The sequence below is a fragment of the Ailuropoda melanoleuca genome, chromosome 20 (assembly GCF_002007445.2).
Source record: "Ailuropoda melanoleuca isolate Jingjing chromosome 20, ASM200744v2, whole genome shotgun sequence".
In the NCBI taxonomy this organism is placed as follows: domain Eukaryota; kingdom Metazoa; phylum Chordata; class Mammalia; order Carnivora; family Ursidae; genus Ailuropoda; species Ailuropoda melanoleuca.
Genome location: NC_048237.1, coordinates 21,288,945 through 21,304,358, shown reverse-complemented (window position 1 = coordinate 21,304,358; position 15,414 = coordinate 21,288,945). Strand labels below are relative to the sequence as shown.

The 15,414-nt window shown below is 35.6% G+C and overlaps 1 protein-coding gene and 1 non-coding gene across 8 annotated transcripts in view; both read right to left on the bottom strand.

Moving 5' to 3' along the window:
* The window catches only part of PRPF39 (pre-mRNA processing factor 39), a 30,677-nt gene that overhangs the window by 1,985 nt on the left and 13,278 nt on the right, over window positions 1-15,414 (bottom strand). For 5 of the 7 annotated variants that reach the window (XM_002928768.4, XM_034648404.1, XM_019809469.2 and 2 more), the window contains 7 exons: window positions 13,351-13,518; window positions 6,743-6,908; window positions 6,178-6,285; window positions 4,653-4,817; window positions 4,212-4,338; window positions 3,598-3,866; window positions 2,581-2,765 (listed from right to left, as the gene is read on the bottom strand). In XM_002928768.4, coding sequence (XP_002928814.1) covers window positions 2,581-2,765; window positions 3,598-3,866; window positions 4,212-4,338; window positions 4,653-4,817; window positions 6,178-6,285; window positions 6,743-6,908; window positions 13,351-13,518 — 1,188 coding nt within the window. The remainder of the gene's footprint in view (window positions 1-2,580; window positions 2,766-3,597; window positions 3,867-4,211; window positions 4,339-4,652; window positions 4,818-6,177; window positions 6,286-6,742; window positions 6,909-13,350; window positions 13,519-15,414) is intronic. The other 2 variants (XM_034648401.1, XM_034648402.1) reach the window with 2 other exon arrangements.
* Window positions 3,435-3,520, bottom strand: LOC117797348. Its single transcript, XR_004622276.1, has one exon. It is a non-coding gene; the product is annotated as a small nucleolar RNA SNORD127 (small nucleolar RNA).

The window sequence follows — 15,414 nt, the reverse complement described above, 5'->3', positions numbered from 1 at the left end:
ACTTGACACCAATTGGGATAAAGTATATTTAAACTTTGGCCATGTGATAAACTGAATTAAGACTAATATAAAACTACAGGGGCACCTGGATGGCTCAGCCAGTTAAGCGTCTGCCTTCAGCTCAGGTCATGATCCCAGGGTCCTGGGATCGAGCCCCACATCCGGGTCCCTGCTCAGTGGGGAGCCTGCTTCTCCCTCTCCTTCTGCCCCCTCCTAACACCTCCCACCCCACCCCACTCATGCACTCTCTCAAATAAAATCTTTAAAAAAAAAAACTAATATAAAACTACAATGTAAGTGTTACCACAGTTTTAAAAAATGATTTTTTAGGAAGCACCTGCATGGCACAGTTGGTTAAGCATCCGACTCTTGGATTCAGCTCAGGTCATGCTCTCTGGGTCATGAGATCATGCCCATGTGGCCTCTGCACTCAGGGCAGAGTGTGCTTAAGACTCTCTCACCCTCTACCTCTGCCCCTCCCCTTCATGCGTGCACGTGCTCTCTCTCTCTCTCTCTCTCTCAAGTAAATCTTTCTTTGTAAAAAGATAATTTTTAATAAATAAAAAAATTCTAACATGTTATGTGCATTGTAAGTCTCACCTGGAACTCAGAACTTCAAAAACGATGTTACTTGAAGCCAAACTGACTGTAAAATCCTAAAGATTTTGTTTTCCTTTTACCATTTTCTGAAATATTTTTTATAAAGACAAATGGCCTTATTTTTTAAAGTAATCATAAACCTGAACACAGATAATTAACATTTCTGTAGAAATGACCTTAATATACTTTACATGCATACACAACTTTGCTGGGCAGCCTGCATATATACACATCTAATGATAACCAGTAATTCTGATCCCAAAATGTTCAAGAGGCTATGCAACTGTTAATACCAGCAATCTCTGGTTGAGTGTTTACTCAACATCAGGCACTTTAAATGGACCAAGTTTTTTAAGACTTTTAACAAACTGTGGGTTAGGTAATAAGAGAGATTCAATCATAACATGAGAAAATTTGAAAACTAAGGAATACACAAATGGTAAGTGACACAGCTAAGAGTTAAGCATATATTTGTCTGAATTAAATATCAATTCTTACCAATACGTTATACTGCTACCTAAATTTCTAAGTTTCTAATTTCTAAGCTCATTTATTTTTCAATCATTCCCTGATTACATTTCAACGACAGCAACCTTAGACCTGATACACAGACACTCTATCCTTGCAGGGGCCTAACTGACAATCCGCAGCACAATCAGCATCACACTGCTACTTCCAAAGCCCTCCAGCGAAGCAGATGTTACTTTTAAATGAACTTTCACTTTCTGCCACCATTTTATCCTCTCCTTGTCAGAATCCAATAGTACCTAAAAGAAACCCCATCTCTGTGAAGGATGACAAATCCATTCTAATCCACAGAAGTCACAGCCTTCTTTAAAAGTTTTGTGCGACCTCATATACTTACATTATTTCCTCTGATCATCATACCATCCACTAGACTAAAACCTGGAATTAAATATCCCATTTCCTTTGTGAACTTTCTTCAGCACAAAATAAACAGAAGACACTAAATATACAGCACAGGTGGTTAGAAGCATAGACTTTGAAGCAAGTTCTAATCCCAGTTGCACAATGAAATAATAGCTAGCTGACCTTTGGAAAAACTTCTAATCTCTTTAAGCTTCTCTTCATCTATTAAAAGAACAGTACCACCACCACCAACAAAACAGTACCTATACCTTCATTAGACTTACATATTTTACATTAGATAATTCATAAAACACATTTAATGTGTCAAACACATATATACAATTGTATTAAAATTAACTTATGTTAAAATTTTTAGTTTAGCTAAAGTTTTACTCAACCATCAAAAATGTATACACACATATATAAAGACACATTAATCCTCATTTTATCAACAGCTTTTTCAATGGAAATTACTCTAAATTAGGGTAATTAGAAAAGGGATATGCCTACTGAGAAGTGGGCTAGTTCCCTACTAGAATCAGTTCAGAAAGAATAGCAGCAATACTCTAATCAATACTTCCACTCTTCTATTCTGCAAGTATAAATCGTAAGCTTCTCCTTTTCCCAAACCCCTTAGAGTAAATCCTTCCACCACCCTCAACTTTCAGCTCCTTACAGTGTATTAAATTGAGTCCATTAGGCATGATCTGTGCAACCATATCCATTTTCTCCCATCAGAGATAAAACAGCATCCCTATTTCAGATTAGGCCCATCCACCTTTAGTGGCCTATATCCTATTTCTGTGTTTTAGGGTTCAATCCTTGACCCATTTCTTTTTTCATGGGATTGCTATTTCCTGCCTTCTCTCATTGTTTACATTACCGTGCTAAAATTTTGAAAACAATTTTGAAGGAAAGACAAACCATCTATCCTATTTAAACACATACACATTTGCAAAATTGAATTTACACTCCATATATATGAGGAAAAAGTAACCTAGGCAAACATTTTAAATTTAACAACATATTAATTTGTACTAAATCATCAACTCCCATCCAAAATTATCAATGCTCATTTACTGTGCAAATAAATAATAATTAAGATCTTACTTATTAACATCTGAACCAAAATCTTCAAGAAATTCCACTTTTCTCTGAGAAAATGTAATTCTCATTTTAATAGGTAATGAACCATGTATAGCTTTGTCAAAACAATTTAGGATATTTTCTTCATTTTGTTTGAGGTCACCACTATATTCCATTTCAAGTAAATTGAGGTATAACTTTGTATTTTCCTGTGTAAAAAGCAGTATCAATTAATAACATTTCTAAGATATTCTGATTATAACACAGATATTTACAACGCCTTAGCTTTTATGTCTAAATTTGAAAAATACTGAAAATCATATTAAAATGTAACTCATGTTAAATGTCTTGAGCATACATCAAAACAGGTGAAAAAACTAATTAGCACATTGAGAAGTAATGATATCATCCTAGTATCTCCCAAATTATGCAAACTGTGAAATACCAAGTTAAAACCCTAATATCCTATCTTGGGTTTAATGTGGCTTGACCTTACCATTACAAATATAAAACAAAACATCTACAGTTCCCATTAATTTACATCTTTACAAGTGTAATCATCTTAAACTGCAGCTGGAAACACACTCTTATAGACCTGTGTCTTAAGCAGACCTGGTATTAGCTGAAAATCTAAAAAGTGAGCCTTTTATCAACTGATAAATTAAGTGAAATACTTAGGAAAAGGAGAATCTCACTGCTATGGTTGCTAAAACGTAGACAACTGCCATGCTTCTCTACTTAAAATAATCAGTATTTGCTGTAAAATTTCTAAACGTGAGAGAAATAGAAAGTGTCACAATGTCTGCAACAATTTTTAATCCAAGAATCTTAATTTTCTCAACCTTTTAATTCCTATAATTTGAAAACTTTTTAAAGAATGGCAACATCAGTTTAGAGGGACTGTTGTCTTCATTTAGTAATAAAATATACTACATACAGACCAAATCTTTCATCATAGTTGCCAAAATAAGAAACAACCACTGTTTTTTGTTGTTGTTGTTTGTTTTTTAATGAAAGATATTCTAAAATACAAATACATACTTTGTCTCTTTCGATTGCTTCCAAAAGCACCTTTCTTGATTTTGGAAGGTTTTTTTGTATTTTGAAAAGATGCCGGGCTAGTTTGATAGCATAAAACGATGATTCATTATTTGATTTGGCATTCTTAATGGCATCCTGAAGCAAATGTTCAGCTTCTTCCATATTTCCATGCCGTCGTTCTAAACTTACTCTTCTCAAACGAACCATTGCCAATCCTAGAACACATTCTTCAAATGTTCTCAAGATATTCCTGGCTTCGTTAATATTACCTAGAAATGTTAATTAAATGTTTATGCTTTTGTTCACCTTCTGAAATATCCTTTATCAAGGTACTGGCAAATAACAGTCCACAGGCTAAATCCCTCTGGTTTTTTTGTTTGTTTTTATTTAAAACTGAATAACAGCCACGCTCATTTGTTTCTGGGCTACAATAGCAGAGTCGTCAGGAAAGAGACCATATGGCCTGCAAAGCCTAAAACATTTACTATTTGGCCCTTTACAGAAAAAGTTTATTGACCTCTGCTTTAAACCATCCCTCAAGACTCAGTTCCTAGAACTTTATCCTGAAGTAACTTAAAATCCCAAAAATATCAACTGAATTTCCTCATTCTTACCCTGCTGTTCCTCAAAAGCTGCCCAAAGCATATGCACCATGGGTTTCTTTGGGAGATGAATAGTGCAAGCTCTGCTGAAGACATGCCTCACTCCTTCAGTGCTATGGTTTTCCATGTACTTGGCATACTATATATAGAAACAGAGGAAATACTGAATAATTTACAGTTGAACAAGCCATTAAATATGTGACAGAACGATAAAATTCTATTTTTAAACCCATTCAGCACCTTTATTGAACCACTAGACTAGTTTCTGTAAGGAAGGACGAAGAGAGGCAACGAGGTTGGCATATGCAGCAGTCAAATCTGGTTGCAAGCAGACCATCTCCTAATGCAACAGATATAGTTATATGAACAACATTCAACAGAAGTACAAAAAAGGTTAGTCACTAGATCAATGTTTATAATATGTTCAAGTTTCAGAGCATCTAATTTTCTTACCTTAATCCAAAACTCCTCATAGAGGGCACATGATATGACACATCTTTCGAAGAGAACCACAACTCGTTCATGAGTCCCATTTTCAATTTCAAATTCTAAGTATTCTTTCCAGTTTTTTAGCTGTGCCTTTTCCAATGGTTTCACATGAAAATAAGGTCTTTTAATCTGTAATAAAAGTATGATAGAAAATAAAGTATGACATAGGAATGAAAGTAAACCAATGCCAACACCCAAAAATGAATGACTATAGTAACAATATGAATTATCTAAATTATGTATGTAATTAATGATGGTGAACCAAAAAAACTGTAATCACATTTCATGATAAAAACTTTCAAAATTAAATTTCTTATGCTTTATGAATTGAATAAATAGAATGTATTTTCCATTTATTTAGTCATTGTAATGGCACTACACAATTTTCTTTATGTTCGGTAAATTTTTTTCTTTATTGAGTACTTTAAAACTGAACAATTAATTATACTATATAACAGAAAGCAGATCAGTAGTTGCCTAGGGCTAGGAGTGGGGTGGGGGTTACTGAATGAAAAGGGGCCAAGAGAACTTTCTGGGATGAAAGACTAGTTCCATATCCTGATTGTTGTGGTGCACTGTAATGTGCGTATACATGTCAAACCTCATAGCTGGTCAACAAAAAACCACATACTATATGATTCCACTCAAATGAAAGGCCAGAACAGGGAAACCTATAGAAACAGAAAGATTAGCAGTACCTTAGGGCTGGGGGTAAGGGGTGGAACAGACAGGTAAGGGAGTAAAGACGTAACAGCTAAAGGGTATAAAGGATTTCTGTATGAGGTGATGAAAATGTTCCAAAATGGACCATAGTAACGGCTGTACAGATCTGTGAATACACTAAAAACTACTGAATTATACACTTAAATGAATGAACTATATGCTAAGTGATTTATATCTCAAAAAAGCTGTTTAAAAAAACAGAAATAAAGAATTAGAATCTGTGGAAGGAAACTCTCATTTTACTACATATCTAAAATGGGTGCATTCTGTTGTACGTAAAGTATGAACTCATTAAGTTGATTTAAAAAACTGAATAACTAGGGGCGCCTGGGTGGCTCAGTCATTAAGCGTCTGCCTTCGGCTCAGGGCGTGATCCTGGCATTCTGGGATCGAGCCCCACATCAGGCTTCTCCGCTGGGAGCCTGCTTCTTCCTCTCCCACTCCCCCTGCTTGTGTTCCCTCTATCACTGGCTGTCTCTATCTCTGTCAAAAAAAAAAACAAAATCTTAAAAAAAAAAAAAAAAAACTAAATAACTAATAAAATGGTTCAGATTAAATAGGTATCTTCCAACTCGAGTAAATTCGAATTCATTCTGTAAGATTCTAATACTGAATGGAAAATGATAAAATTGATCATGGAAAATTGACAATGGTATTTAAATAAGTAAAAATAAAAAGGAGTAAAGACATTACTCAAAACTGAAAGAAAAATACATGATTCCTAATCTTTGTATTTTGAAGCCTATTACAAAACAAAAACACTTACACCTTCTTCAAATGTCCACCTTTTACTAACTTCATGCTCATTATAATTAAACATTTCTTGATGAATTTCAATGATTCTATGTCTCATGTTTTCTATTTCTGTAATTAGCTTGGGAAGAAAAAGAAAAAAATTTAAGTCAAGCAGGTTATATACTAAAATTTTTTAATATTATTGCTTACATTTAAGTATTATCCACACCTACTCTATAATCTGAAAATAGTGAGAGGTTTTAAACTGTTAACAATTATCTGCAAAGTACAATTAACAATACTAAAATTTATAATAGAATTTCCTAATAAGCCACTTTGTTGTGTGTGCATGTATTTAAAGGGGACTAGATTACCACATGGGCAAAATGTCCCTTCTAAGCTATTTCCAGGTGTCTCATAGTAAAATAGATTCTCTACCTTAAATCTGTATTTAATCCACACTATAGCTAAAGAAGTCCCACGTGCCTTAATTAGAAATTAATTTTATATGAGACACAAGTCATACAACACATGCAGTCAAAGGATATGAAGTCTAGCTTCTCACGCACTGAAGGGTTTTCAGGAAGTCTGGTTACCTTCGCTGGGTCAGTAATGTCTTCAATGCCCGACGGCAGGTCATCACCAGGAGGACCGTCATCACCACTATGTCCGTTTACAGAAGCTAATTCCCTTCGCAGCTGAATAAACTGTTCGCCAGTGAGCAGATCTCTAGGCAAGTTATTCTGTACATGTTCTTTAAATCTAAAAGAAGCCAATAAAAATAAATGCTCTATATACGAAGCATAATTTTAGATCCCCCGTTCAATTCCTACTACACAGTACTCTTTCAAAAAAACTCTGATTTAAAACACCAAACCCTTTCTATCCTTTTTTATAGTAAAAACCTACCACTTGATGAAACAGTCTACAGACATCCTCATTTCTTTCATGCCTTTGCAATTAACAGAGAAGGCATGGACAGGCATAAATTCAAACCCTACTTCTGTCCATTATTAGTTATTTGACTTCAGGGAACTTTTTTTTTTTTTTTTTTTTTTTTTTTTTAAAGATTTTGAGAGAGAGAACGAGCGCGAGCACTCACTGATGTGGATGAGTGGGGGGAGGGGCAGAGGAAGAGGGAGACTCCCTGCTTGAGCAGGAAGCCCAACATGGGGTTTGATACCAAGACCCCAGAATCATGACCTGAGTCAAAGGCAAGCGTTTAACCGACTGAGCCACCCAGGCACCCCAGTTTTTCCCTTAAGTCTTGGCTTTCTCATATGTAAAATGACACAATTTTGTAAAGTGTATTTATGCAAAATTACTTTAAAATTGAATATAATCCCTAAATTATAAATGATCATCTATAAATGATCAACAAATGTTTGCAGTTCCTTCCCCACCTCCCAATTACTCCTGAATCTGTATCCATGCCAAACACTCCAATGAAACTGCCCTAATTAAAATCACCAAGTGCCTCTTACATGCAAAATTAAATGGACACTTGTTTCATAGTACAGCCTATACTCTAATAATGTCTTCATTACTAAAGGCCTTTAACCATGCTTTCCTTTTAAAACCTTCTTCACCTTCGGCCTGAGTTACCACTTTCTTGGTTTTCTTCCAAGTCCCTGACTGATCCTTCATCTTTGAGGATTCTCCCTTCCTATCGGTCCCTAAATGTTAGGATTGCCAAGGATTCCATTTGGCATTTTGTTCTCATCTATTTTCACCTACTTCCTGGCCAATCTTATTAATACAGAAGTAATAAGCATACTATGGTAACTCTTAAAACTTTAACTCAAGCCCATCCTTTTCTCCTTAATTCTAGATTAGTCTATCAAACTGCCAAAACTTTGCACAAAGAAATAGGTTAATTTTAAGGCTAATAGTGTTTGGGTGGGGGGGGGGTCATTTCATTTTTCCACACACACTAATTTATATATGCAAATTTTAATCAAAACCACCAAGCTGAAGAGCTAAAATAGTTACATTACCTAAATTTGGAACCTTTTGTATAACATCTTAAACTAATTGTCATCTTTATCGACGAACCAACACCCTCAGCATTTCTAATCCCAATTAATGGTACTGTCAACCACTCAGTTTCTAAGTCTCTTTGACCTCAATTCACTTATATTCCACTGGGTATCAAGTCCTATTGATTCTACCTTCTAAATACACGAGTCCTCCTTATTTTTCATCTGGATAAACATAAACAGCTTCTAGCCTCTAGTCTCACTATTCCCAACTCAATCCTAATACTACTATCAAAAACGTTATTAAAAAGTATAATGAATCATGGAACACTACATCAAAAACTAATGATGTACTGTACGGTGACTAACATAATAAAAAATTATTTTAAAAAAATATAAAAAATGTTATTAAAAAGTCAACATGAAAAACAAAATAGTAAACATCGTATCTCCCCCCTGCCAAAATAACTTCTGTTCGTTTACCCTGCCTTCAGGTTAAAATCCAATCTCCTTAGATAGTCTTTCATATTCTGACCCAGACTGACCTCTTCAATCTAATTATTAGACATAGTTGTACATGTACCTTATACTCCGATCTTATGGACTTTTCCCCAAGTTTCTTAAAACTGATTGAGGCTATTCACACCTGAATTTTTATGGATTTTAAGGCTTTCACTAATGTATGTAAATAATATGGGAAACAAATCTAGATTTTGCAGAATCAATGGATACTGAAGCTTAACCTGATCCATTTCACCACTGGGAGAGAAAAAATACAGACTGCCTTATTAAAAAAAAATTAGTAATGAGGAATTTATTTTCAAAAGTATAGTAAGAAAACGAACAAATTTAGGGGCGCATGGGTGGCTCAGTTGGTTAAGTGGCTGCCTTCAGCTCAGGTCGTGATCTCAGGGTCCTGGGATCAAGCCCCACATCTGTAGGGCTCTCTGCTCACAGGACAGCCTGCTTCTCCCTGTCCCTCTGGAGCTCCCCCTGCCTGTGCACCGTCACATAAATAAATAAAATCTTTAAAAAAAAGAAAATGAACAGATTTAATATTCAGGTAAATACTAAAACTCAAAATTGTTAGGCTACAAATAAAAAACTTTGATGACTACTTACAGAGAGCATAAATTTAAAATAATTGCTACATTATATAGGAAATTGTCTCAAATGGTGATAAAATATGAATACTATGCAGTAAATGTTCATCAGCCATTCCTACTATAAAGCTAATTTATTTAGCATGGAGTCTACTGAAGTTTCTCTCTCCCTCTGCCCCCCCCAAATAAATAAAATAAAATCCTTTTTAAAAAAACACAAATGCAAATAAATAGGCAGAGTGCTGGCACAAATGACAGAACAAATACTTCTATTTTGGCAAACTGAAGTTTCACACAGAAAACATTAAGCTGTAGAGTTTTGAGTAGAATGAGTTAACACCAGGCAAATGGGAAGCAGAAAAGGTATTACAGTCACAGAAGTACAAAACAACTGCCTGTTGGGAAATTATCAGTATTTAGATAGGCCTGAAGCTCAGAACTACCAGGGACTGGGTCTGAGAAGTTAAATTAACATCACAAACTTTCATGCTAAGGAAAATTTTAAATTATGCATTTTCTTAGCAATAATGTCATCAGCATACCTCCAATATACAAACCTACACAACAGAAATATTTCTATTACAGCACTTAGAACACTTCTCTTTTTTAAGATTGATTGATTGACTGATCTATTGGGGAAGCGCACACGTGTGCAAAGTGGTGGAGGGGTTTGGGGGAGAAAGAATCCCAAGCAGACTCACCACTGAGCATGGAGCCCAACCTGGGTCTCGATCCCAAGACCCTGAGACCCCCACCAGAGCTGAAACCAGAGTCTGACACTCAACTGACTAAGCCACTGAGGCACCCCTGAACACTCTTGTTTTAAACATATGCTTCCTCCTCTACACTTTTGACCAGCTTAAGAGCCAATGCCATTCAACACATAGCTTCTCTGAGCCTTTATTTCTAAAACTTAAATGGTATATAATCTTTTATACAGCAAGCGCTAAATAAATGACCAAGTAGGAGTGTATTAAGCAAAAGAAAACATTTCACTGGTTCTCAAAGCAATTAGTCATCTCATAAGATTTCATTACACAAACACGACTTGTGAGTTTGCTATATACATTGATAAGGAAAGTGGCTGTCAATATAGTAAATGAAAAAGAGCAGATTAGGGGTGCCTGGGTGGCTCAGTCAGTTAACCATCCAACTTTTTTTTTTTTTTAAAGATTTTATTTATTTATTCGACAGAGATAGAGACAGCCTGAGAGAGGGAACACAAGCAGGGGAGTGGGAGAGGAAGAAGCAGGCTCATAGCAGAGGAGCCTGATGTGGGGCTCGATACCACAACGCCACGATCACGCCCTGAGCCGAAGGCAGACGCCTAACCGCTGTGCCACCCAGGCGCCCCAAACCATCCAACTCTTGATTTCGGCTCAGGTCATGATCTCAGGGTCGTGAGATCGAGCCCTGCATCAGGCTCCGGGCTCAGCACAGAATCTATTTGAGATTCTCTCTTCACCTCTCCCTCTAATAACTAAATCTTAAAAAAAGGAAAAAAGAAAAAGAACAGATTAAAGAGCGGTATGCATAACACAATCTAATGTCTATTATAAGCATATATACAATTTTAAAAACCTACTGGGATATTCATTTATTTATTTATTTATTTAAAGATTTTATTTATTTGAGAGAGAGAGAGAGAGCAGGAGTGGAGGGGCAGAGGAACAAGGAGGCTCCCCACTGAGCAGGAAACCCAAAGCAGGGCTTGATCCCAGGACCCTGAGATCATGACCTGAGCCAAAGGCAGACGCTTAATCAACTGAGCCACCCAGGCGCCCCTGGGATATTCATTTAACAACAACAAAAAAGATTTGAAGAGACTATACCAAGAACTTTGGAGCCACACCGTCTATGTTCCAATCAACTTCCAAACACAATGCGACCTCATGCAAATATTTTAATCTTTCTGTGCCTCTACTTTCATAAAATGGGGATAATAATATCCCCATTGGGACGCCTGGGTGGCACAGTCGTTAAGCGTCTGCCTTAGGCTCAGGGCGTGATCCCGGCGTTGTGGGATGGAGTCCCACATCAGGCTCCTCCGCTGGGAGCCTGCTTCTTCCTCTCCCACTCCCCCTGCTTGGGTTCCCTCTCTCGCTGGCTGTCTCTGTCAAATAAATAAAAAATAAAAAATCTTTAAAAAAAATTAATAATATCCCCATAAAATGGGGATAATAATATACCTCACTGCTTCTTGTGAAGATTAAATAAGTTATAAATGCCAGAAGTTATGTGCTTAAGTTATACGCTATAAGTTATAAATAAGCATTCAGGGGCGCCTGGGTGGCTCAGTTGTTAAATGTCTGCCTTCAGCTCAGGGCGTGATCCTGGAGTCCTGGGATCGAGAGCCCCACGTCAGGCTCCTCTGCTGGGAGCCTGCATCTTCCTCTCCCACTCCCCCTGCCTGTGTTCTCTCTCTCGCTGGCTATCTCTCTCTGTCAAATAAATAAATAAATAAAATCTTTAAAAAAAAAAAAAAAAGTTATAAATAAGCATTCAGAACAACATCTGGCATACAGCAAATGACATGTAACAAGCGTTTCCTAATTATATTTTATTTTTCTTACCAAAAATAAAGTTCTTATCATCACGGACTTTATCTATACTATAGATCCTAGAAGAACTGGTTTAGGAAAAGGCAACCTCTTTGTCTTATAAGGATTTTTAAAACCTTTGTATTCATTTATTCAACAAATATTCATCAAGCATTTCCATATGTCAAGGCTGGTGTTAATAATGTCTTTTATCAAGTGTCTTCCTAGGTCATTATACCCTACAAACCGGGCATCTCCTCTATTTCATAAAAAACAGAGACCATATATTCAGATATATACAATTCCTATTCCTAATCTGGATCTGCATAACTTCTATCTTTAGCAAATTGATCCACATAACTTTTTAGAGGCTTCATAAAGTCGTCTGCTTTTTTAGCAAAAAAAATTTGGAAGATCACTTACTTAAAAAGTACCTAACTTTACAGGCTCTAACACTATAGTACTTATAAAAGTTGTAACAAAAATGTAGAAAATATGGTAGCTAAAAAAATGCAAGTATTTAACAACATAGCAAATACTTAAAATACACACTTTCTTGTTCAGAAAGACTTTGAGTCCTTATCAGTGGGATATTTTGAGTACATCAGAAAACAGAATGTGGAAATGACATCGTTCAGAATTAGTTGTTTTAACAGTACTCATAAAAATGAAATGATATCAGTCATGACAGAAAATCATAGTGGAAAATTTAAATGAAATTATTTTTGATTGAATACAAACATTTATATGTACTACAAAAAATAGATCTTTCACTGTTTTTGGTATAAGGTGTTATATGAATCACAAGAATGTACCTTTAGTACATTATTTTTTGTTTTTAAGATTTTATTTTATTTATTTTATATTTTATTTTATATTTTATTTTTTTTTATTTTTATTTTTTTGTAATCTCTACACCCAACTTGGGGCTTGAATTTACAACCCTGAGATCAAAAGTCACAGGCTCCATTGACAGAGCCAGCCAAGACGCCCCAAGTAAATCATTAAATTTTAAATAAGCGTATTTATGTGCCATGTACTCTATTAACTTAGTACCACAAAGAATAATTAAACTTGGGTTCCATTTTCTCATTCCCTCATCACTCTGAAATACCTTAGACAGGATTCCCATTATTCCTCATCTATAAAATGGATAAAGAAAAACTTCTGTTTAAAAACAGTAGAGTTCCGGAGCACCCTCAGTAAGTTAGCGTCAGCCTTCGGCTCAGGTCATGATCCCTGGGTCCTGGGAAGGAGCCCCGCAACAGGCTCCCTGCTCAGCGGGGAGCCTGCTTTTCCCTCCCCTCCCTACTCATGCTCTCGGTCGCTACTTCTGTCTCTCTCTCAAATAAATAAAATCTTTAAACAAATAAAAACAGTAAAGTTCCTAAATATTTCATAAAGGGTATAGAAAAACGTCAAAATTTAAAAGTGTATAAATTGTGATTATCAAGCAAGAAAATTTATTCCTATTTGTATCTAAAAGAATCTCACATGACATTTCAAGAGAATTATAAACCTCGATATTGATTAATTACCTGAAAAAGCAAATATATTTTAATGATTGGATTTTTCCACCCACCTCTGAAAATGGTGACTATACAGCTGTGTTGGAATACCAAGAATACGATCATATATAGCTGTAACTTCTCTCAGGTTTCCCTGTTCATTTTCCCAGTTAATATACATTTCCCACAGTCTGTCAGATCGGAAATCTGTTCCTGCAGCTAGAACAGCATGCTCGAAAGTTCTGAAAAATTAAATCACCTCTAACTTATCTTTCCAAGACAAAATCATTTTTAAAATATTAATTCTACACCTTGTAATATATATTAAATCATTAAGTTCAACTGAAACTAATATATGTCAGTTATACAATTTAAAAAAATTATACAATATAAAGAGTAAGGAAACATAAAGGGAATATATGTACTTTCATGTAATTTTATCTTACACAGAATTACAATGCAAAATGCACACATTGCAAACATATAGAATGACAATGCAGACACTTAAATATTTGTGAAACTTGAAATGTTTGTCAAATAGATTCTTTACAGAAGACATAGACAAATTTTATCCCAATTTAAGGAATAATTTTCTGGCAAAATAACTCTCCAAGACGACACCCAACTGCCTTGTAAGGTAATGAGAAGTATACATATGTTTTAAAACTTTCAGAAGTCTCTCCTGACTCTAAAATTACAGATTACTAAAAAACAACAAAAACAAAACAACACACCACCACCACCTTGTGTTTTTAAACTACTTAACTCATTTCAAGAGATTTTTGTAAGCAATTTTAATCACTGGATTTGATATCCCAGTGGAATAAAACTTTTAGATACATATTTTCAAAATAATATCTTACAATCAAGAGGGATTTTTAACAATATAAAACTACACTACCTGAATTAATGTACAACTTTAATACAATTCCAATCAAAGCTCCAACAAATCTGAGTGGAACAGGTTAAAACAAATTTTAACATTCAGCTAACATACAAAAAGGACAACGCAGAGGGCATTTTCCTGAAAGGTATCAAAAGAAATTAGGAAGCTACAGTAATTAAACGTATGGCATTGATCAGGTAACAGAAAAATGGATCACAAAACAATTCCAAGAAAACAAAACAGATCAATGTACATGTGAGAACTTAGTTTTAAATCAACGCAAAAGAGCTGGACAAAAATAAAAGGTTAATCTATGACTTACAAAAGACACACTTAAATGCCAGATGAATGAGTAACAAAGAAAACTTAAAAAAAGAAGAAAATACCAGATTTATATATTTGGCAAGACAGGCAGAAGACTCAGACACCAATAAAAGATTAAAGATTAAACCACACTAAGAAAAAAAAAGATAAAAAGACGATAAATAGACATCCTAAACAAAGCTTAAAAATGTGCTAAAACTAGAGGATGTTAACATACGCACTAAGGATTAGGAGTGTGTGTATATGCACGCATGCACCCATGTATGTGTTTGTGTCTGAGGTTTTCAAGTCAGTAAAATACATGTTACTGCCCCTGCAGAATCCCAAAATGATTCAGAAAATTAAACCACGAGGCACTAAGAAAAATGGAAGAAGTTGGGAGAGGAAATATGATAATAAGACAATGAACTAAAGTAAGGATGTTTACAAGAAGGTCGCCTTAAAGAATGGTAAGAGACCTTAAACCTCCTTTCCTGCCCAGCTATGGGATTTCCGGAGCTAGGTACACATTCCTAAGCTGATCAGATGATCCTTCAATGAGAAACCGCCTGGCACAGTAGTAAAACATGAGGGTACCAACACTGGGATTGCCCCAACGAAACCTGAGTGGCCAGGATCACCCTACTGAGACGCCCACCAAGCCAGCTAATAACACCCTCCAGATAAAACACACAGAGCTCACACTCAGTTTATTAAACTCTAATCTTTTTTTTTTTTAAGATTTTATTTATTTATCTAAGAGAAAGAGAGAGAGACAGAGTGAGCGCCTGCTTGCACAAGCAGGCTCCCCTCCGAGCAGGGCTCGACATGGGGCTCGATCCCAGGAATCTGGGATCGTGACATGCGCTGAAGGCAGATGCTTAACCAACTAAGCCACCCAGGTGCCCCTAAAATCTAATCTTTAACATGAATAGAAATCCAGAAATCA